Below are 22,482 nucleotides of genomic sequence, written 5' to 3'. Positions count from 1 at the left end.
TAAGCATTTTATGGCCTATGCTGCTTTATTAAGAACTAACATTTAAAAAGCAAAAGAAGGTAATAGGTAAATAAAGACTATGACATCTCTGGCTAAACAAGGGTGTATGTCATAAATGGGACAGTCTGAGCAAAGCTGGTGAAATGAGCGCACACAGCAATGCGTCTGGTAGAGTGAAGATGCGTCCATACAACATGGGAGGAGGGCCACGGGCCAGGCCATGCTGGAAGCACTCTTGCGGTTCTGACTCTCTCACCTGCCTGTTGAGCTTCACAGCCAGGATGGTGTTAGAGTAGCTGTAGTTGCAGATCTCGGTCCCCTTCTTAAAGTGGCAAACCTTTAGCTTCCTGGGAGCCTTGAGACTGACGATGGCCACTAGGCTGCTTGAGAACAATCTCTCTACGATGCACACATCTTCAGTGTCAGCTGCCATCAGGAAAGAAACAAACACATAGATGTATATTTCTCCAAGTAAACAGGCAAAACCTGCTCTTAAACAAATGCACAGCGAAGTGGCCCATGAGGTAGAGCTGCACAAGACAGTGGGGGTGGGTGGAGTGGCGTTCTGATCATCTGGAGCCAGGGAAATGCTGTCACTATATGTGAGGACCATGCCCCTATGTGAAAATTCACACAAAAGGCAAATTACAGAATTATTTAAAAGCATTCTGTTGCTGGATGTCAATGGTGTGACTTAAAAACACACTAGTTAGTTTAGAAAACCAAACTATAAGATCAACTGAAAGAGGGCCCACCTCATTAAGACACAAACCATAGAGGATTTTTCTCTTCTTTTTTTCATATGGAGGACTGAACTCAGGGGTGTGGTACAGCTACCACAGAGCTACATTTCTAGCACTTTTAAAATTCTTTTAAATATTTTGTTTTAGTTTTAGGTGGACACAAGTCTTTATTTTTATGTGGTGCTGAGGGTCAAACCCAGTGCCTCACCCGTGCTAGGCGAGCGCTCTACCACTGAGCCACAACCCCAGCCTCCCTAACCCTTTTTATTTTGAGACAAGGTCTCATTAGTTGGCCTCAAAATTGCAATCTTCCTGAAATCAGCCTCCTGAGTTGCTGTGAATAGAGGCATGTGCCAATGTGCCTGGCTTAGGGATGGCTGTTAACTTAAAATGGTTTATCTTATGTTTTTCAACTTTACAATGGTGCAAAAGTGACCAGCAGTTGGGAGAACCTACACTTCTAAATCTTGAGTTTGGATCTTTCCCTGGATTAGTGACATGTAATATATTTTGTTGTGATGCTGAGCATCAACAGCAAGCTGCAGCTTCTAGTCAGTTCTATGATCATGAGAGGAAAGAACCCACCCCTATAGGATGCTATGTTGCTTAGTTCAATGTTCAGTATGTCAGATGTAGTCATGTGGTCTCAATGGCTGGTATTTTCAACTTAGGCTGGCTTTGTGGAGAGGTAATCCCGTTGTTAAGTCAAGGAACATTAGTATCGCTCTCTCTTTTTTTAAATGTTTTAGTTTTGTTTTTGTTTTTTTTAGGTGGATACAATATCTTTATTTTTTATTTTTTTATGTGGTGTTGGGGATCGAACTCAGCACCCGGAGCATGACAGGCGAGTGCACTACTGCTTGAGCCACATCCCCAGCCCGAACATTAATATTTCTAAGAAAGCACATAATATCAATCATTTCAACATGAATTTAACAGTCAAATGTGCTGAGCACTAGCTTAGGCACTAACATACTGGATGTTAGCTAAAGAGCCAGACATATCCAAAGTGGCATAGCACATATTTGTAAAAACAACAACAAAAATTAAGGGTTTGCCATTACTCAGAATAAATGGGCAGTAAATTCAAGTACACAATTCTGAGCTCTTTAATAGTTGATTCATGGTTGCTTTTACCTAGCCAGCTGACATACAGAACATATTTACTTCTTTCCTACAGCAGTAAGAAAACCTTTCTTCCTAAGATCAAACCCAAAGGACTGCCACCACTGGGGAGAGCCCAGAGCTATGAATCTGGGGTGCAGAGGTACAGCCTATGACGTCTCTGCCTGGCTGCAGCCACAGAAGGTGCCAACTCTGCCAGGATCTGACTTGCAAGGAAGGGCAGAGCAGACGCGACCCTGCTGGCTCCTGGAGGCTGGATCTTCCCAAGGGCCTGATGTACAGCAGCATCCAGCCACTAGACCAGACAAACTCAGAAGAGACAGATGCAGATGCCAATTATCTGCAGCACAAAGAATCTCTGAGGACCAGAGGCTCAGGTTTGGTGACTGGCCTCTTCTCTCCCTCAGGAAACCAGCAGGGATGCTAGTCATGACAATAAGTTGCTGGGAAGGTAAGGTATTAGGAGGGTCAGGAAGACAGGTCTCCAGGGGCGGCCCCAGCAGGCCACAACCTTTGCATTTGCTCTAAGGCAGCAGCGGCATGGGCTGGGCTGAGGGCCTCCATTGCTACCAGCCATCCCTTTTGGACTCCCCCTTCTTATAGCTTACTCTCTTTGGAGTTTCACAGGTTGGCTACACTCAACTATGTCCATGACCTTGCTTCCAGTGTTTACCAGTCCTAAGAGCATTAAGGAACAGAGCTCCCGGCTGGGCCGACAGGTAAGGACCAGAGGACTGGCTGAGTGCAGGTCTAACATTGTCCAATGCAGTGAAGCAGCTCCTTAGATACTGGGTGAATGGCAGAAAGTGGACCTTGGGACTGACTGTGGCTATTTTCAAACTCTTCAAAGCATTTTGAAAAACAATCTCTTAGGGGCTTGAGGCTGGGGCTCAGTGGTAGAGAGCTCGCCTAGCACATGCAGGACCCTGGGTTTGATCCTCAGCACCACATAAAAATAAATAAAGGTATTGTGTCCTACTACAACTAAAAAAATAAACATTTAAAAAAATCCCTAAACTGCATCACCTCTAAAAATGGGCTAATCTGTGGCATTTAATTAGCAAAACTGCTTTTGGTGATGTTAGCTGCTTTCACTCTAGTATTTGTACTGGCCACGTGGCTGGACTAGGGCTCCATGGCGGAGCGCTTGCCTAACATTGTGAGGCCCTGGGTTCAATCCTCAGCACCACATAAATATAAAATAAAGACATTGTGCCAACCTAAAACTAAAACTTAAAAAAAAAAAAATTTTAGAGGCCAAGTGCCACTGCTGGATGTCTTGGTAGATACTGGGGATTCAACAGTGACCTGGGGAGGAGGCTCAGGAAAATCAGTGTAAAAATTAGATTCTTGCTTTTGGCTCCACTGTAACCAGCTGTGAGGCCAGGAATCAATTTCCTCAATGGTGAACTAACAGTCAGACTTCCAGCTTTATGAATGCTAGGACTAGGACAGATTATAGGAAACCCTACCCTGTTCTATATAAACCCTGTTTTTTTTTTTTTTTTTTTTTTTAATAAAGCTTCCCCCCCCCCTTTTTTTTAAGAGAGAGACAGAGAGAGAGAGAATTTTTTAATATTTATTTTTTAGTTTTCGGCAGACATAACATCTTTGTTTGTATGTGGTGCTGAGGATCGAACCTGGGCCGCGCGCATGCCAGGCGAGCGTGCTACCGCTTAAGCCAAATCCCCAGCCCAAACCCTGGTTTTTAATTAAGAGTAAATTTTATTTAAATTCACTAGCCCCTTAAATTATATCAGGAGAGAAAGAGCTCAGTTCCAAATTCAGATGATCCTCACAATTCAGATTCTGTATTTGTGATCCTGCCTCTTGCTAAAGTTTGTTTGTAAGCCAAACTCATGGGGCTTTTCAGTCACTCTCAAAGACAAAGTGGTGAAAAACCCGAGTCCTCTGATGGGCATGTGCCCATGAAAGCTGAAATGACAGCAGTGCAAAAATGGAAAAAGAGCACAGGCAGCCCCTGGAGAAGTTATGCTGTGCAGAAGCAGAAATGTGGGGAGGGAATGGAGGGACAGGTATGGTCAAGGGAAGTTTGTCTAGAGGAGCTACTGAACACACTGATAGACGCTGCAGTAAAAACAAGGTAACGGAGGGACCAAATCTCTGAATAAACTGGAAGGTGAAGGGATCTAGCAGAAGGATTGGTTTTAATACAATGGGAATCCCCTTTTCACAGCTGAACAGAGGGAAGGAGAGGAGATGGGACCAGATATAGGTGGGTGGTCACCTGGAGAAGAAAGGAGAAGGGACTCTCTGCGGAAGCACTAGCTCCTCTCTGGATCATGTATTTTTACTGGCTCTGAGGACACAAAGGTGGGAGGTTTTCCAAGTAAAGGTGGCCTGAGATGATCACCTCAGCGGGGAGTAGCAGATAGTTATCAGAACAACCCAGGGCCACCAGCAGGCATGGGCAAGTGTCCACTTGAGGTTGTAGTAATAAATTAAAATCCAATCATCCAGAGAAAAATCATATCAACTCAACAGATGCAGCAGAAGTGGGACAAAATTCAATTGCTCACTCACAGTAAAACTCTAAGAATAGAAAGAAACACTAATGTTATGATTAATGGTAAAAACACTGAATTCTTTTCTGTGAGACCGGGTATAAGGCAGGATGCCCTCTCCTTGCTTTCTACTGGGAGTCTTGCACATTGCAATAGGACAACAAGAATAAAAAGGTACACGGATCAAAAGGAAGATACTGGGTGTGTGGATCAAAAGGAAGATACTGGGTGTGTGGATCAAAAGGAAGATACTGGGTGTGTGGATCAAAAGGAAGATACTGGGTGTGTGGTGCACACCTGTAATCCCAGAAGCTCAGGAGGCTGAGGCACTAAGCAACTCAGTGATGCCCTGTCTCTAAATAAAATACAAAACAGGGTTGGGGATGTGGCTCAGGGGTCAAGTGCCCCTGAGTTCAATATCCACTACCAAAAAAACGGAAGATACCACAATACTCCAAAACATAAGCACAGGCAAAGACTTTCTCAATAGGACCCCTAAAGCCAAAGAAATATTACCAGAAGTTAATAAATGAAATGGCATTAAGTTAAAAAGCTTTTGTACACCTAAGATTTGTGAGGCCCTGGGTCCAATTCCCCAGCAATGCAAAAGTGAAAAGAGAACCTACAGAATGGGAGAAAAATCTTTGTTGATCTTCTGACAGGATAATATCCAGAATACATAGAGAACTCAAAAAACTTAGCTGGGCGCAATGGTGCAAGGATGGCAAGTTCAAAGTCAGCGTCAGCAATGGTGAGGCACTAAGCAACTCAGTGAGACCTTGTCTCTAAATAAAATACAAAACAGGGCTGGGGGTGTGGCTCAGTGGTTGAGTGCCCCTGAGATTAATCCCTAGCACCAGAAAACAAAAAACAACACCAAAACCCCCAAAAATCTGATAACTAAATGGGCAAATGAACCAACCAGATTCTTCTCAAAAGAAGAAATACTAATGGCCAACAATTATATGAAAAAATGTTCAACATCTTTAGCCATTAGAGAAATGCAAATCAAAACTACACTAAGATTTTGTCTCACTCCAAGCAGAATGACAGTCATCAAAAATATAAAAAATAATAAATGCTGGAGAGGATGTGGAGAAAAAGGAACTCTTTTAACTGTTTGTGTGACTGTAAATTATTACAACTACTGTGGAAATCAGTATGGAGGTTCCTTTCCTCAAAAAAGGCTAGGAACCACTCTATGGCCCAGCTGAACACCTTTACAGCATTTATCCTGAAGAATTAAGTCATCATACTATAGTGATACATGCTATACCATGTTTATAGCAGCACAATTCTCAATAGCCAAATTATGGAACTAGTATAGGTGTCCATCAGTGGATGAATGAATAAAGAAAACATGGTACATAAACACAATGGAGTTTTATTCAGTCATAAAAAAGAATAAAATTATGTCATTTGCAGGAAAATGGATGGAATTTGAGAATATTATGTTAAGTGAATTAAGTTAAGACCCTTATATGGAGCTAGAGAGGAAAAAGGAAAAGAAAAGTGGAGGAATCTCATGAAAATCCAAGGGAGATAGTAGAGAAAGGGGATGGGGGTGTGTGTGGTCGGGGGTAGGGGTACAACCTTAAGGAAACTACAATGTGGATGTGTAATCGATGTGATTCTGCAATCTGTATTTGGGGTAAAAATGGGAGTTCATAACCCACTTGAATCGAATGTATGAAATATGATATGTCAAGAGCTTTGTAATGTTTTGAATAACCAATAAAAAAAATAAGAAAAAAAAGGAAACTACAAAGCAACCATTAAAATTAATAAATCAAATAAACAAAATCACAGGATGCAAAATTAAAAAACAAAATGAATCTGGGGGTGTAACTTAGTGGGAGGGCTTACTTAGCATGCACAAGATCCTGGGTTAATCCCCAGCACCACAGAGAAAGAATTTTTTTTTTTTAACAAAAATAGAGTATATTTTTATGAGCTAGCATTAAACAACTGGAAATGAAATAAAAATTGCATCTGCACTACTACCTAACTGTAAATTATTACAAATAAATTTAATAAATGATGCAATACTTCCATACCAAAACGTACAATACATTACTAAGACGAAGAGCTAAATGATGAGAAAATATAACAGGCTTATGGACTGGAAACTCAATATTGTTAAGATATCAATTCTCCTCAAAATGATTTCTGTGTTTAATGCCATCCTTAGCATTCTGTAGACATTGAAAGCTACTTTAAAATTCTGTATGGAAAGGCAAAATAATCTAGATCTAGAACACATAAGACTAAGTTGAAAAAGAACAAAGATTAACAAATAAACCAATGGAAGAAAATAAAACGCCCCCAAATAGTACCACACTTACAGGACTGTAATATAGGTCCCAAGTGATCCCACAAGAAAAGAAAAATCTTTTCCACAAATGACGCAATAGGAATCCATAAGGAATTTAACCTTGATTTATACCTCATGACACACACAGAAATTAATTTCAGATGGATCACTGACCTAAACATAAAAGAAAACTCTCCATGCACAATTCCAACTATAGAACTTTCAAAGTGCATATAAAAAAAGAGCTTCATAACTTGAGGGTAGGCAAAGGTTTCCTAGATAGGACACAGAAAGCAAAAACCTTAAAAAAAAAAAAAAAAAAAAAAAGAAAGAAAAATCAAAATGTAAAAGATCTATTACAAAGCCAATAAAATTAAGAAAACAGGCAAACTAAGCTAGAAAAAAGAGTCACAAATCATTTTGAATGAAGGATCTTTATCCCCCAACTCAATAAAGCAACAACCAAATCTAAATAGGGGGTTTCAAAAAACATATGCAAATGGACAACAAACACACCAAGTGTTCAACATCGTTAGTCACCAGGGAAATTCAAAGTAAAATCACAATGAGGAGTGGGGTGCACTCACTGATAGAGTGCATGCTTAGCACACAGCAGGCCCTGGGTTCCAACCCTGGCACGTATGCACACGCATAAGAAAGACTAAAATCAAACAGTGATACAACACCAAATGTTAGTGGGCACAGAAACCGGTCTCTCAGCATAGATAGGAATACAGATGATGATACCCACTTGGGTGAAAGGTCTGGTAGTTCTATAAAACTGAATACTTTATCTACTCAACAATTCCAGTAAGACATTCACCCAAGATAAATGAAAACATATGCCCTAAAAAACTTGTACAAGAATGTTCCTAACAGCTTTATTCATAGTAAGTTGAACCGGGAAGAGCCCAGATGTCCATCAGAGAATATATATTCATATACCAAGCACCTGAGACATGCAAAAATATCAACAGATCTCAAAAAAACTTATGCTGAGCAAAAGAAATGTCAATGAAAGAGTAGATGGTACATTCTGTATGAGGTTCAAGGATAGATAAAGCTGAAGTGGTAGAAAAAACACTGGTAGCTTCTGGGGGCAGAAAGGAGCAGAACTCTACCGGGAGGGAGTCTGAATGGTGCCTTTTGGAGATGGTAAACCTCAAGAGGGCTTACCAAGGTGTGGGTGTGTGTCAAAACTCAGAATGTTTGCTTAAGATTTGAGCATACTATTGTGTGTAAACTTTACTTTTTTAAGGGAAAAAAAAAAAAAAAAACACCCAAGAAAACACTGAACTCCACTTGGTACAAGGAGCGAGGCAGTGCTTGGGTACTGTGATGGTGTCTGTGATGCACTCTGAAGCGCACACACACTGAATGAGTTGGATAATGGCCTGTGCTGATAGGACTAGTGACAAACTGTCACCAACGCAGTCTAAACTGAGGATAGATGGGTGTTTGCTGGAAAGTACTTTCAACTTTTCTATGGAAATTTCCATTAATAAAATCTTGGAAAAAGAAGAGGAAGTAATGTAGTCAGTTATCTCAAAGAAACACAGAGGGAGAGGATCTCTGGGTCGGGGTGTCTGCTCATCTTCTCATCCAACTATGATTTTGAAATGATTTTTCTGAAATTTTTATGAAATAAAGTAGAGGATATTTCTTTCAGAATTTTTAAAATGAGGAATGAAGGCAGGAAAACTCTTTAGCGATAAACATTCATAAGAGTAAAATGAAATAAACCTCCATCTGCCTACCACCTAGATGAACACATTAACTATTTTTTTTTCCTACCTGAGTTTCAAATAAAAGCTCATCTTGATCCCTCAGTGCTTTACTAAAACCCTCTAAACAAAGAAGGACACAGGAAAAATGTTTTTTCCAGGCATGAAATGAAAGTGGAAGACTTTGTAAATCAAAAAACCTGCAGGTGGATAGAGAATTCACTGTAAAACATGGCACCAAGGTACTGGAGGACAATGCTGAGAAAAGTCTTAACAGGAGTGGGAGGATGTTCTGGTGGTGAAGCCTTACAGGACCAGACTGAGTCATGCCTTGGAATGGTGAAGACAGGCATAAGTAAACAAGGTGAAAAACGCAAATGACACCCCAGAAAAAAGTATTTGCCAACCACAACAAATGGCTTATTGCTTTAAATCTATAAAAGACAAATAACCCAACAAAAAAGCAGGCAAAGAAAACAAACAGGCAGTTACCTAAAAAAAGGAAACGACAGCAAATGAGTACATGAAAAAAATAGTTCCACTTCCATTGACTGGAGAATTGTAAATAATGAAGGCAAATGGACTTTACAAACTTCAGAGTGTGAGTAGGAAATCGCATGGTGATGCCTAACCTGGGAGGGGTGTGAGGAAGCAGGCCAGTTCACACCCTGGCAACACGCACATAAACACTACCTTTGCTAAGGGCAGTGAGGCAGTGTCCTTCCATTTTAAAATGCATACTTCCCACTCCAGGAAGCTACAGTACAGTTATGCTCACAAGTGGGCAAAACAAAGAAGTCCACTTCTGCAGGTCTACTCAAGAGAAATGAAAACATACATTCACACAGGAACTTGTGCACAAATGTTCAAGGCAGCACTATTTACAATAGCCCCTAGATGGAAACAACCCAAATGTCCAGCAACAGATACACAAAATCATATATCCATACAACACTTCAGTAATAAAAATAAGTGAAGTACTGATACATGCTACAGCAGGGATGAACCATGAAAACATTCTAAATGAAAGAAGCCAGACACAGGATTCCATTTATCTCAAATGTCCAGACAGCAAATCTATAGAAGCAGAAAGTAGATTAGTGGTGATGCAGGGCTGGTGGGAGGAAACAGGGAGTGACTGCTAATGGACTTAGGGTTACTTTGGGGGATGATAAAACATTTTAAAATTAGATTATGGTGGGCTGCACAACTTAGTAAATATACTAAAACCCACTGGATTGTACATTTTAAACAGATTTATATACCATAAGAGATATATAAATTACATTCCAAAAGGGCTGTTAAAAAACACAATAAAAAAAAAACTTAGGCAGCCTATTGCAGAAATCTGAACTTTGGCTGATATATTAAGATCTGATGCAAGCAAGTAACAAGGGACTCTGTCAAGTCCTGCTGCTCATGAGAAAATGGGCCACACAGGACAGAAATTAAGTGTCAGAGCAGACCCTCCCAGAGACCACAGTCCATGACCTCAAGTGAATATCCTGGGAAATATCCAGATGGGTATCCAGGGTCTGTGAAACCACTGAAATCATACAATACTAGAGTTTTCTGGGGGGAAACATCTGCAACTACCATCAGATTTCCAAGGGAGTTTTTACCAGGAAATGGATGAAGTCAAATGGCGGAGGAACACCAGTGTTTCCAGAATGAACACAGAGCATAATTTAATTATTATATTAAATTTCACACTCAAGAGAACTTTCTAATGCACAAGCATACATGGAACCCACATACACAGACCACTTTCCACTAAACTACAGACAGCTTGGCCCTTCCTGGAAATAAAATGGTAAACAATGAATTGGGTTAATCATCAAAGATATGACAGTCAAACAGGAAGAAAAAGATACAAGGTTGTGTCACTGCTCAGGATGGCATGGTGCCAGCACACCAGTGCCAGAATGTACTCAGACTGACAAAGAGAAAGTATGTACATGAACTCCATGACCTCAAGTGGATAAGGCCTAGCTTTTAGGACTCATTCTAGGTGGCTTCTGTCACAATTTTTGCCAATGTTCTTCTTAGAGATTGCCTACCTGAAAATCTAACTTAGAAAATTAATTACTTGATTGAAGCAAGAACGTTGCTTTGCTTCTGCTGGCAGAGTTTCTAGCTGGCAATGATAAAGCTCCTAAAGTGGGAGGAACAAAGCCATTAAATAATTGATAGAACACACTTCCGCACAAGCCTGTTGGATGCCTGGAGCTCTATGGGGATGCAAGTTAAGAGCCCGATATTCCATTACAACAGATTCAGGCAATGAGGGGCTACTAGAGTTTCTCCATTACTATAAATCTCACTGAAATTAATATTCCAAACAGCACATGGCCTGTCAAATAGAAATGATTTCAGAAAGCACCATTTCTCAACCCTTAAGATGCAGATGATGGCTGTAAAGTAAATGATGATTAGTTTCTCGGCCAAGCAAGAAGGCTGATAAAAGGGGTTATATGTTGATGGATGCATTTCTATAATTTTCATAGGCTCCATTCACTTCTGCTGAGCTAAGTAACATTCTGCTTGTGTTTTGGAACTGAATGCTTCATGAGGTCTGCTTTCCTAGTTCAGAAATGTATAAAATGCAAAGAACATACAATGTAGAATCTGAAAAAGCTAACTTCTAAACTTTTATTTTATAAGTAATACACCCATATCTTTTATCTAATTTGCCTAATAATGGAGGATATTGTTGCAGTAATATTTTAGAGAAAAGGGACCACATATCTGTGTACTGTTTCTTTAAACAAGAAATGCATCTACAGAGAAAGAATGAGAAAACGTATGGAGCATACATCAACAATGGACAAGTTTATCTGAGAGTCTGCAACTTTCCCCTAAGTTTAAAATTATGATAACACAGGCAGCAAAAAAATCTTACCATGCTTCTGAGTAAAGATTTTAGTTTTTGTTTGTTTTCAAGAAATAAAGAACAAAAGCAGTTGTCGACCTTGCTTTTCCCCCAAACTGGTTCTGGCTCATTCTTTCTGTAATAGCAACAGACTGAGAGGAAAGAGTTGACTTTATGATGTATCACAAAGAGTTGAGAGTACAAGCCAACACTGAGCCCGAACTAAAGTACGGATATATGAAGCAAGATCCTTTCAGTTTACTTATAGAAGAATGCTAGAAAACAACCTTGATGTTCAGCAGAAAACTAACCTGTTTCCTGACAGACATTCTTTTCTCTACTCAAAGTGAGAGAGGAAAGGTAGATAATGTTCTAGGGAAAGAACAATAAAACAGCTTTAGTTTAAAGTATTAACTCCAAAAAATATATTCCATCTATTTTAAAGTACCAAAGTTCACTAGGTGGAATACAGAAACTAATATTCCTCCTTAAAAAGACACTACTAAGACATTAGATTCCACCAAAAGCCAGCAAACTTTATGTTGAGAAAAAATAAAAAATAAAGGTTTTTATACTCTTATACCCTTTCTAAGAATTGGGCCTCTAAACAAAGTCAAATTGAGAATTTCAAAACAGATGACTACAGTGACTATGGAAACAGTTTAATAGGGCATTTCATTTGGATACAGACTTAATAAATGTCCCAGCCATTCATAAAAGCCAGGGATCCACTTCCAGAGATAGGACTAGTCTTCAGGAGGGAAGATCACATTTGGAGAGGTTCAGGAATGCTCACATCAGCAATCACTGATTCACACCTATCTTATCACCCAGATCACACCTTCAGCTCTACCTAGAAGAAAGGCTTTTTGGGAAGATTTAATAAGCACCAGGAGGCAAGTCTGAGGACAAAAGGGAGTAAAGTAGTGAGACAGTCAACAGGAGCCAGGCAGGGATGAGTCTGAGGCTTGGTTTACTGCTCTCCCTAAGAGGGCCTTACCTTGGGGTAGCAAGAGGAACTGCAAGGAGTTGGACACTACACTGTGGAGGGGAGGACACAAAAAGGTTCACCTACAGAGAGGAACCAGGGCCCCTCACCTCCTAGTGGGCCATGAGAACACTCTACTTTCAAGTACGCGGCACAAAGCAATCCTAGTGTCTTCACCTTATTTAATAGGTGAAGGGGTGTTGTTTATGTCTGTTTGCTGTTGATTGCGTCCCCCCACCCAAGACTTGAAACAAACACTTCTGGTCCTCTTCCATTTAGATGCAAGTGTCATGGAGGTGGAAATGCTGTCATTCCTGTCTCCAACCACCAGAACAGGCTGGCTCATGCAGGTCCTCAAGACTAGAACATTCACTGAATGAGTGCACATGTGTGAACATGAGACATCTATTCACACAAGCTTGGCGAACCTCCCATTCTTGAGATAGTAATAATAAAAGTGGAATTCCATAATGGAACATAAACCACAGAGAAAACAAAGCTGATAATATTGGAACACTCAAAAGGAAATTCTGGCGGGGTCCGGCATTTTGGGGAACCCAGTTACCCAAAATCTTAATGTTCATTGCAGAGAAACAAAATGATAGTCAAGTCTCCCCTGAACCCATATCCCAGTGTGATAAGTTAGAAGTGGCATAGTGTGAATACTACATTCCTTACTTCCCCCAAGCAAGGAACCTTAGCTTAGGTCAGGGCCACGGCAGATTAAGGTCTGCCTAAAATGTAAAATACAGAGAGGGAGAAAATATTTATAAACCACATATCCAACAAAGGACTAGTACCTAGGATATATAGAGAACTTACAATTCTTAGCAAACACAAAGCCACACAATGAGATAGTACTGTACTTATCTATCAGAATGACTGAAAAAAAATAAAGGGGTAACACCAGATGCTGGTAAGGATGTAGAGAAATCAGACCACTTACTATCGGTAGGAATGTAAAATGGTACAGCCACCCTAGAAAACAGTTTGACAGTTTTAAAAAAATGTACACGTGCAATATCATATGACCCAGCAATTGTTCTCTTGGGCATTTCAAGAAATGAAAACTCACGTCCAAACAAAAACCTATACGTGAATGTTCACAGCAGCTTTATTTGTAGAAGCCCCAAACTGTAATAGCCTACATGTTCTTTCGTCAGGCGAATGGTTAAACTGTGATACAATCATACTGTGGAATACTACTGGGCTGCAAAAGGAAGAACTGTTGACATATATATAAAACAGCTTGGATGAATTCCTAAGAAATGTGCTGACCAAAAACATCAATCAAAAGATTATATTCTTCTGCTATGGTTGGATATGGTTTGAGTGTCCCTCATAGGTTAGTTTGTTGGGGGCTTGGTTTCAAGGTGATGCTTTTGTTAGGTGATGAATCCTCTAAGAGATGGTGCCTAGTGAGAGGTCCTTAGGTCACTGGGGGTCCTACCCTCAAAAGGCATTAAAATAGTTCTCTCAAGAGAGAGTTGTTATAAACAGTGCAAGCCTGGCCCTACCAAGTCTTTTTGGCTTCCAGGTTTCTAGATGTGATTGCCTGCTCCCTCATGTGCACACATCATTGTGTAGCCAGGAGAGCCTTCACTACAACTGAGCCAATGCAGTGAAGTCCTTTTCTTCATAAGTTAGCTTATCTCAGGTATTTTGTTATGAAGAAAAGATAGCTTATCTCAGGTATTTTGTTATAGTAATAAAAAACTGACTAATATCATTTTCAAACTTAAGAAACTAAGATCAGTAACTGCCAGGGATTAGTGATGGGGGATGGGGTTGTGGAAGGGAGGCTAATGTGGTTAGAGGGCAACTGGAAGATCTTTTGGTTTTAGAACTGTGCAGTATCTTCACTGTGGTAATACAGCAATCTCCACAGGTATTAGGAGTATACAGAACTTGAATGCAAACAAATAAGCACACGTAAAACTGGAGAGACAGGAACAGGAAAGAAGGACATCAATATTCTGACTATGACATTATACTAAGGCTTTGCAAGATGTTATCATTGGGGGAAACTGGACAAGGGGTACAAGGGATCCACATTATTTTTTGTAAATATACAAGCATCTCCAATTATCTTAATTAAAAAATCATTTATGGGGAAAGATTCAAACCTTTCCATTGTAGTCTCCCTGGGTCTATACCTATTTCTTCACCAAGTATTGTTTTACATATAGTCATTGTTTTCCAAGACTGAAAACAATCTTAGAGACAGGCCTTATTTGTTTTGGAAAAAAATAAAAAGAAACCGAGGCCTAGAAATGAAGTAATCCCCTAAAGCTAGATAGTAAGTGGCCAAACAAGCAAAGCACATGACCCTTCTGCTACTCCACACTACCTCTTTGATTCGTAGGCTACTCAAGTGCTATACAATGACAACTTGAGAAAACAAATTGTTCCTGCAGGAGCTATAAAAAATTTTCAATTTTCTGGAAGACCTTTATAAGAGTAAGCTAACTGTTTTAAAATGGTATTAAAAAGGGAAGAAATTATGGAATAATATATATGGTAAGATTCCCATAAAACAAAATTCTAAATGTACAATTTACATGTAAGTAAATGCACAGAAAAAGAGCTAAAAGAATATCTAGAGATTGTCACTAGTTGTCCCTCCCGGGAGACCAATGTGAAAGAAGAGGATTGGTCAAGGGGCATCTGAACTTTAACTACCCACAGTGCTTGAGTTTAAGTCTTCATTCAAATTCAGGTACAACTGGTCTACTTTTTTTTTTTTTACGAAGGGAAAAAAGAAAACAAACACTTACTGCATTCATAGATCTGTTCCAGCTTATCCACAGAAGAAAGGGAGAAAAATTTATAACCGGACTTACTACCAACAGCTAGGGACCTGCAAAAAAGCCAAATTCAGAAATAAGAGCTGATACATGTAGACAGTGATAATGCACAAACTAACTCCCATGTCAGTTAGTAACCAGCATTCCTACCAGAAATTAGCATAGTCCAAGTAATTTCATCCAGTTTATACCAGGTGTGTGGCAGAGGAAGTTGCTATAAAATCAATAAAATATAGACAATACTCTTATTTGAAAGTTACATACTTTTTCTGGATATCTACTGTACAGGACAATGGCTATAATAATAAAAATATACCACATACTCAAAACACTTCTCACTACAAAGAAAGTAACTATATGAGGTGATGGATACACCTTAATTAGCTTGATTACATCACTTTATAATGTATACATGTATTAAAGAATCATATTATACAATTTAAATATATACAATTTATCCATTAAACACAAAACTGGGGAAAAGATTAAAATAAAAATACTAAAAAAAAAAAAAAAAAAACAACTTACAAAACTCTCAAGTTTGAGATATGAATGAAAAAATGATCAGCCCTAAATTACTGATTCCCTCACAACAAACTGGGGATTCTCAAGGGATACATATAGGGAGTCCACTAGGGTCTGAGAAATAAAGCAAGCTGGCACTGCATTCTAAATTTTAAAGATGTTTACAACCTCTGTGGACTTGGCATCTTTCTGCATTTCAGTAAGCCCTTTCACAATCATGTCTCAATCACCTAGGTTGTATTATGGCTGAGCAACAGGGTGGAAGCAAAACAAACCAAAAAGCTAACTTAGAACGCTGTTGGCTTAGAAAGAGAAGGATCCCTTCTGACAGCTTCACATTTAAGATGCCATGTTAACCACCCAACAGTCCTGCTTTAGCACAGAGGCTTGGAAGAACCTCAGGAGCTCGCCCAACCCTCCCCAGTGCAGGGGACCAGTGACACCAAATGAAGGATTTCCTGATCAAAAAATCCCTCTCCCAAATGCAACCGACCAAAGAAAACAGAAAAGAGAAGAAAGCGCAGCCTTCAGAAACAGAAAGAATGAGCAAATAAAGCAGGAAGTGGTGGGATATAGGAAGAATCAGATACTAAGATCACTTTTATTTGTAATGTCTGGAAGAATGTGAAAACAAGTGGATAAACCAGAAGACCAGAAAGAATGAAAATGGACATTTCATACTACTAGCATCTGTACCCCACAATAAAACATGAGAGGTATTTTAATGATCATGTCATCTATTAAAAATCTTTTAGATTTCCAAGTCTTACATGCACATGTGGAAGATATATAAAATGTAAGAAGGAAGCAACTATTAATAAGTCACACTGGTTCAGTCACACTGGTGGACAGTAGGAACAAAAAATTTCTACCAGCTTATATGATTTTTCTTTGCAAAACACTTTTCTATATTGAATTATTTTTTAAAAAATATTTTTAGATGTCATTTATTTGTATGTGGTGCTGAGAATTGAACCCAATGCCTCACACATGCTAGGCAAGAGCTCTACCACTGAGCCACAACCACAGCCCTATACTGAATTATTTATTTCAGTGAAATAATCAGGTATTCATACCTGGTAAGCATTTTGAAAAGTAGTAGAAAAAAATATAAGCACTTTCAAGGTTAAAATTAAAATCTCAGCAACCCCAGACTTTCAGCAAATTGGTGTTTAATATATTCCAGATAACTATGGTTTGCTATGTTAAGCACCAATCCCTTGCCCCTCCACTATTTATGATTTTTTTAAAAAATAATTCTCAGCTGGGTACAGTGGCCCATGCCTGTGTTTCCAGCAGCTTGGGAGGCTGAGGCAGGAGGATCTCAAATTCAAAGCCAGCCTCAGCAACTTTAAACAACCCTGTTTCAAAATAAAATACAAAAAGTGCTAGGGATGTGGCTAATGTTAAGCACCCTGGGTTCAATCACCAGTACCAAAAATAACTAATTCTCAAATTATATACTTTCCTGTGTTCATTTTTTTAAAATATTTTTTTAGATGTTGATGAGCCTTTATTTTGTTCATTTATTTATATGTTGTGCTGAGAATTGAACCCAGTGCCTCACACATGCTAGGCAAGTGCTCTACCACTGAGCCACAACTCCAGCTCTCTCTCCTGTGTTCTTAAAGCAAGGAAAAGGCAAATTCTTTTGAACTGATGGTTTCATCTACCCAGTATCAAATGGACAGACTGTAGGGCTTTGATAAAAATATTTTCCATGGCTGAGGGTGCTGCTCTATGGTACATGTGCTTAGCATGCATGAAGCCCTGGATTCACTCCTCAGCGGCACGCACACATGCACGCGCGCACACATGCACACACAACTCCTAACTTTAGTTTTGCTGACAGCTGTCACTTTTCCTCATGACTATATCATCATTAGCAGCTCTTTCCTTTTCTAATTTGCTGATTTGGAAACCAAATCAGTTATTAGCATTACGTATAAAATAAGCTTAGAAAAGGCCTTTCCCATGAGCAAGATTAATGAGCCTTAGAATCTGATCCTTGAGTGTGAGTTACCCTGACTCTCAAGTGTGCTCCCCACAGACAGTTAAAACCAGGCTTTGCCAATCAAGCTTGATGTTCTTACAGATATTCAGAAACTGATTTTGAATACTAAATGCCTCAGCTAGAATCTTAATTCCAAAGCCTATAAAATTTATTGTGAACTCCAATCAGTAAGAAATTGAAGTAAAAAAATCCCAAGTACTTTTCTGAGGTGTAGATATAGTATTGTTGGAACATAAACTTTTATCAGTAAAGGTAGGCAGCTAAAAATGATGTTAACTGTAAGTTGGCTGGGAGTCTAGCTCACAGGCAGAGCACCAGCTGAGAATGAGCAAGACCCTGGGTTCACTGCCCAGCACAAACAAAACAAAATATTGCCAACACCAGTAATCAGGTTCACACACCCCTCACTGATTTTGCTTTTAATAATTTCTCTCCATTTGCCTGACCACAAAATGGCAGATATAATAATGAGAAAGGTAGAATAGGAAAGTATGAGATTTACTCTAATGAATAATTTTATTAGCAATAAATGTTTGTGTTTTTCTAAGAGTTAACAGAGTGGTATCTTTAGGATCTCATTGACAATGGGTAAATAAAAGCAAACACACATACAGACCTGTTTGTTTAGTGCTCCCCACCCCCTCCCACTGCATGCCTTCAACTGTGCCTGGTAACCAAATCCAGAGACCCTGACTTGGTCCTTTGCAGAGACTAGGCCTGTCTCTGTTAGAGAGGAGAAGCAAGTGACTGCATCTTGAACACTCTGAACCAATCCTCTTTACCTTCATCATCCCTCTCCTTCTTCCTTCACTTCTGGAGCTGCCCTAGACAGACATTCCTGAGCCTTTCAGGGATTCTGCAGTGATTCTTAGCTTTCTCTAATAGCCATTTAGGATATAGTTTCCTTTAACACTTGCTAGTTTCCCAATTTTGTTGCTAGCACCTCCTTTCTCATTCTTCCCACCCTATGAGTTGAGCCCTTTAAAATATCTTTTATGACATTTATGAGGATTTTGGGAGGGAGCCAAAATAAATGCTTGTGTTTGAGCCACCACGTTTAACTAAAAGTCTCTGTCACTAAATTTAAACTTGAGCATTCAACATCTAAAAGGTAGCAACTTCCACACACACACACAAAAAAAAGGAAATCAATGTTTTTTTCTTTAACTGCCTTATCTCTTCTCGAACCTGTTCTTACTCATCAGTCCATAAAGGCCTTTCCCTTTCATTATCTTCAAGAAAAGGCCATACTTGATTATGAGATTATGTGGACCAGGTCAACACTGTAAACAGAAAGCAGCTTGTCCCTGCTGCCAAGTGACTTGGTAGTCTTGGCACCCTCACTTAGGACCATGGCTGCTCAGAATTCATGGCAAAGACAGTACCCCTTCCCCAATGCACATGTCTCACCCCAGATGTGCACCTGGATAGCCCTAATGTCTTTCACACTCATTGGGAGACACACAAAATTCTTTCCTTCACTAAATTTTCTTCCCATGAACTTATCACTGTTCACCCGGAATCCACACCAGAAACTGGAAGTCATCCAGCTTCTCCCTTGACTGCACCAAGCATGACCTATGGGTCACACAAGTCCTGATGTCTAATCTGTCTCCTCCCCACTGGTCACTGTTGGCAGTGTCATTTTCAACTATATCCTCTGCACAGCAGGCAGAATGACCTCCAACTTTAGGGTGGAAGGAGCCTTACAAACCATCTTCAAGTTCCAGATGAGGACACAGTGGAGAGCAGTACCTCAATGAACAGTTAACTGTCAACTGGTAACATAAGAAACACAGTGGAAGGAAACAATCACTACCTCCAGACACTTCAAAACATCAGTCTACAAATACCAGGTTTGGGAAGTCAAGTCCCTTTATTCTATGTCTTTTAGAAATGTTTAAAACTGATTTGGCCACATCACTAACTTCCCACAAGCTGTTGTATCCACTGGAAAAATTTAGTCCCTGATATTTCCACTTAAGAGGCAAGTGACCCTCTTGACTCTTATTCACTGGTTCACTCCATTCTAAAAGCCAAGAAGTGCTTCAATATAAGCCCTCTGTAGCATCACTTTCAGAAACCAAGATGAAAACCTACCAAGCAAAAGAGAGGCGACCACAAACAGCTGCTCTTGCTGTCTCTTTCACTGCTCTAATTAAAAAACAAAAACAAAAACAAAAACCAGATGGTAAAAAGCAAATAAAACGTATTCACTTTTAGGATAAGAATCATGGGGAAAAAACCCATAATATTTGAAATATGACCAATATAAGAAGAAAGGAAAAGTTATAGTTTGTGTGGAATGAATATTGTGGTAAGCATTTAAAAGACAGAAGTCCAAGTGAAATTACTGTATGACATACATATATGCTATTAAGTGAAATGGCCTCCAAATGTCGTCTTTGAATACAGTAGATGTGGATTCTCAACAGGCACCCTTTGCCTTGCTAAAAACTGCATTCTTCAGTTAAAATAAACACTGGTGTCAGGAAGGGAGGGAAAGGCACGAACCACAAAGCCTTTCCACAAGAACTTTTCTATTTCTTTTTCTATTTCTTTCAAGTGTAGCTTTAAAACAAAATTATAGTCATGATAACCTAACAAACTTTTAGTATAATTCTAACTTACTATTCCCTCCAATTTATGTATATAAAGTACATCAAGGACTCTTTGGCAACTCAAAATTCTGACACCAAAATCTTCACTTGAAATAGTAACTTGGAGACTGAGGAGTGGGCAACATATGATTTCCAAGTCTGCAAAGGTTCTACTTCAGGCCAGAGTGACATCTCTTATTATGTAGGGAATCTGGCACTGCGTTTAAAATAACACAAGACAAAACACGTTCTTATATTTGACTTTCCTCAGGTACTTATAAGTAACTAGTGAAAAGCTGATAAAGTGGTAGAAAATGTTTTGGAAATTCTCTCATTTAGACAAGGCATAAAACTCCATGATACTACTTCTTACTGGTTTCAAAATATAAAGGCTTAGAAACCAAGATCAGAATTGGTCTGAAAGGTCCTCTTCCTTACCTAGATTACTACACAGTCTATCCCAATTATAACAAACTGCAACAGGTTGTCTACACAGTTTTTGCTGCACTGGATTTCAGTCATACACACAACACTACATATTTGTTACTTTTAATCTTTATAGATTACTACATCATTATTTCTAAATTCAACACCTTCAGAATTCTGCTCTGAAGGTGGAGAAAAGCAGAGTGGAAAGAATGCTGGAAGAGCGCTCAGGAGACAGGATTCTACTCCTGCCCTCATCACTGTTAACCAATCGTGAGACTCAGGCAAGCTCTGAACCTTTCTGCATTTCAGTTCCCTGATCTGTAGCTGAAGCAGGTGATCTGCCCCTTTCCAACTCCCAACACAGCCCCAATGTGTGACTGTCTTCCAACATCTCACAACTTTGGGAAGACGCTATTGGGCACCTGTGGCACACCTCGGACCTGATGTTTCCCAATCTACAATTAACTTTTAATTAGGGGGAAAAAATCTCTTTTTACTTTGCTAATTTCATTCTGCCAGGAGCAACCCACTATTTAGTCTGAGGCCAAGTGACCCACTGGCCTCCTCTTTTACATCACTTCCTCTTACTCACTTCCCAAGATGGCTTGCCTCCCTTCCAGGCCCATAACTCATCCTTCCTTCTCCAGTAACCTCATCTATTAACTATGCTCACAGGGCATCCCAGGCAGCCTCTGAAGAATCCGTTTCCGACCCATGTCAGATCTGGACAAAAGCATTCGGAATCCACGGGTTGGCATTAAGGTCTTTTCAAATTGCCCCAAGGAAGAACCACCCCTGGAAGCACTGGAGTCCCCGGGTACGTCTTTCTAACACTTCTCTGGGCTCTCTTTTTCCCTAGGTCGGAGGCTGGGATCATTGCTAAGCTTGTCTCTTGCCTGGAGAAGACGTCAAAGTCACCTGCCAAAAAAGAACAACGGGAGAGGAAGGAAAAGAAATCAAAGCGAGAGAAGGGGCTCTCGGAGGAGGAGGAGACCAGGAGAGAGGCCGGAAGGCGAGAGTGGGCAAACAGGGCTGAGCCAGGAGGAGGGGGCGGGGACGCGGAGGCCACTCATGCCCACCACTCCGCAGGCGGCCGCCACGGCTAATCGAGTCGAGAAGTTCGGCCCCAACTTTGTGAGAAGCGAGGTCCGACGTCAGCCTCCAGCCAGCAGGTGGAAACAGCCCTGCTCCATCCCCTCGTCGCCCGAGGTGTACCGCCAGAGGGTGCGCGTGGAGGCCCCCCGCAAGGCAGCCTCGGGCCCGCCCTCACCCCGACCCAGCCGAGCCGGCCGCGACCCCGGCCCGGTTCGGTCCGACCCAACCCAGACCCCGATCCGGCCTTACGTATTGTCCTGGTTGAAGTTGGCGAAAAGCAGCTGGCCAGCGCCGGCCTCGCCACTCTGGCTCGCCAGGTTCATGGCTGCGCGCGGCTGGGCGGCCCGTGCGGGCGCGCGCGGGGGCGGGTCTGGCTGCGCTCAGGGTCGGCGTCCGGCCCCGCTCGCCGCCACTCGCTGCTGCGGGATCAACCGCCGCCTCATCCCGGCCCCGCTCTTGTTTATGCTCCGGAGCCGGGGCGTCCTGCGCGCTTGCGCGGCTCCACCCCCGCAACGCACGTCCTCTCGGCGCAGGCGCACGGCCGAGGCCACGCCCCCTCACCTCCGGCCGGGCCAGGGTTCGGGTCAAACACGCACGCGTGGGACGCGCCGTGGCGTGCTGCGGGAGCGCATGCGCCTGGGGAGGAGAGGGTGAACGCTTTCTCGTGCGTGCTGCCGTCACCTTATTAATGCTGAGGGAGCCACCGGAGGCCTCTGGTGGT

The 22,482-nt window shown here is 40.9% G+C and overlaps 1 protein-coding gene across 5 annotated transcripts in view; it reads right to left on the bottom strand.

Annotated features, from left to right (window-relative positions):
- Nucleotides 1-22,252, bottom strand: part of Wipi2 (WD repeat domain, phosphoinositide interacting 2) — a 38,557-nt gene extending 16,305 nt beyond the window's left edge. For 3 of the 5 annotated variants that reach the window (XM_027956210.2, XM_027956211.2, XM_027956214.2), the window contains exons 1-4: nt 22,011-22,252; nt 19,738-19,791; nt 15,069-15,151; nt 257-426 (exon numbers count right to left, since the gene is read on the bottom strand). In XM_027956210.2, the coding sequence (XP_027812011.2) occupies nt 257-426; nt 15,069-15,151; nt 19,738-19,791; nt 22,011-22,084 (381 nt within the window). In that variant the 5' untranslated portion in view covers nt 22,085-22,252. The remainder of the gene's footprint in view (nt 1-256; nt 427-15,068; nt 15,152-19,737; nt 19,792-22,010) is intronic. The other 2 variants (XM_027956212.2, XM_027956213.2) reach the window with 1 other exon arrangement.
- Between the last annotated feature and the right edge of the window lie 230 nt (nt 22,253-22,482).

The sequence above is a fragment of the Marmota flaviventris genome, chromosome 19, assembly GCF_047511675.1.
Source record: "Marmota flaviventris isolate mMarFla1 chromosome 19, mMarFla1.hap1, whole genome shotgun sequence".
Taxonomy (NCBI): Eukaryota; Metazoa; Chordata; class Mammalia; order Rodentia; family Sciuridae; genus Marmota; species Marmota flaviventris.
The sequence above is the reverse complement of the archived record's forward strand: the minus strand, read 5'-3'. Positions and strand labels throughout refer to the sequence as shown.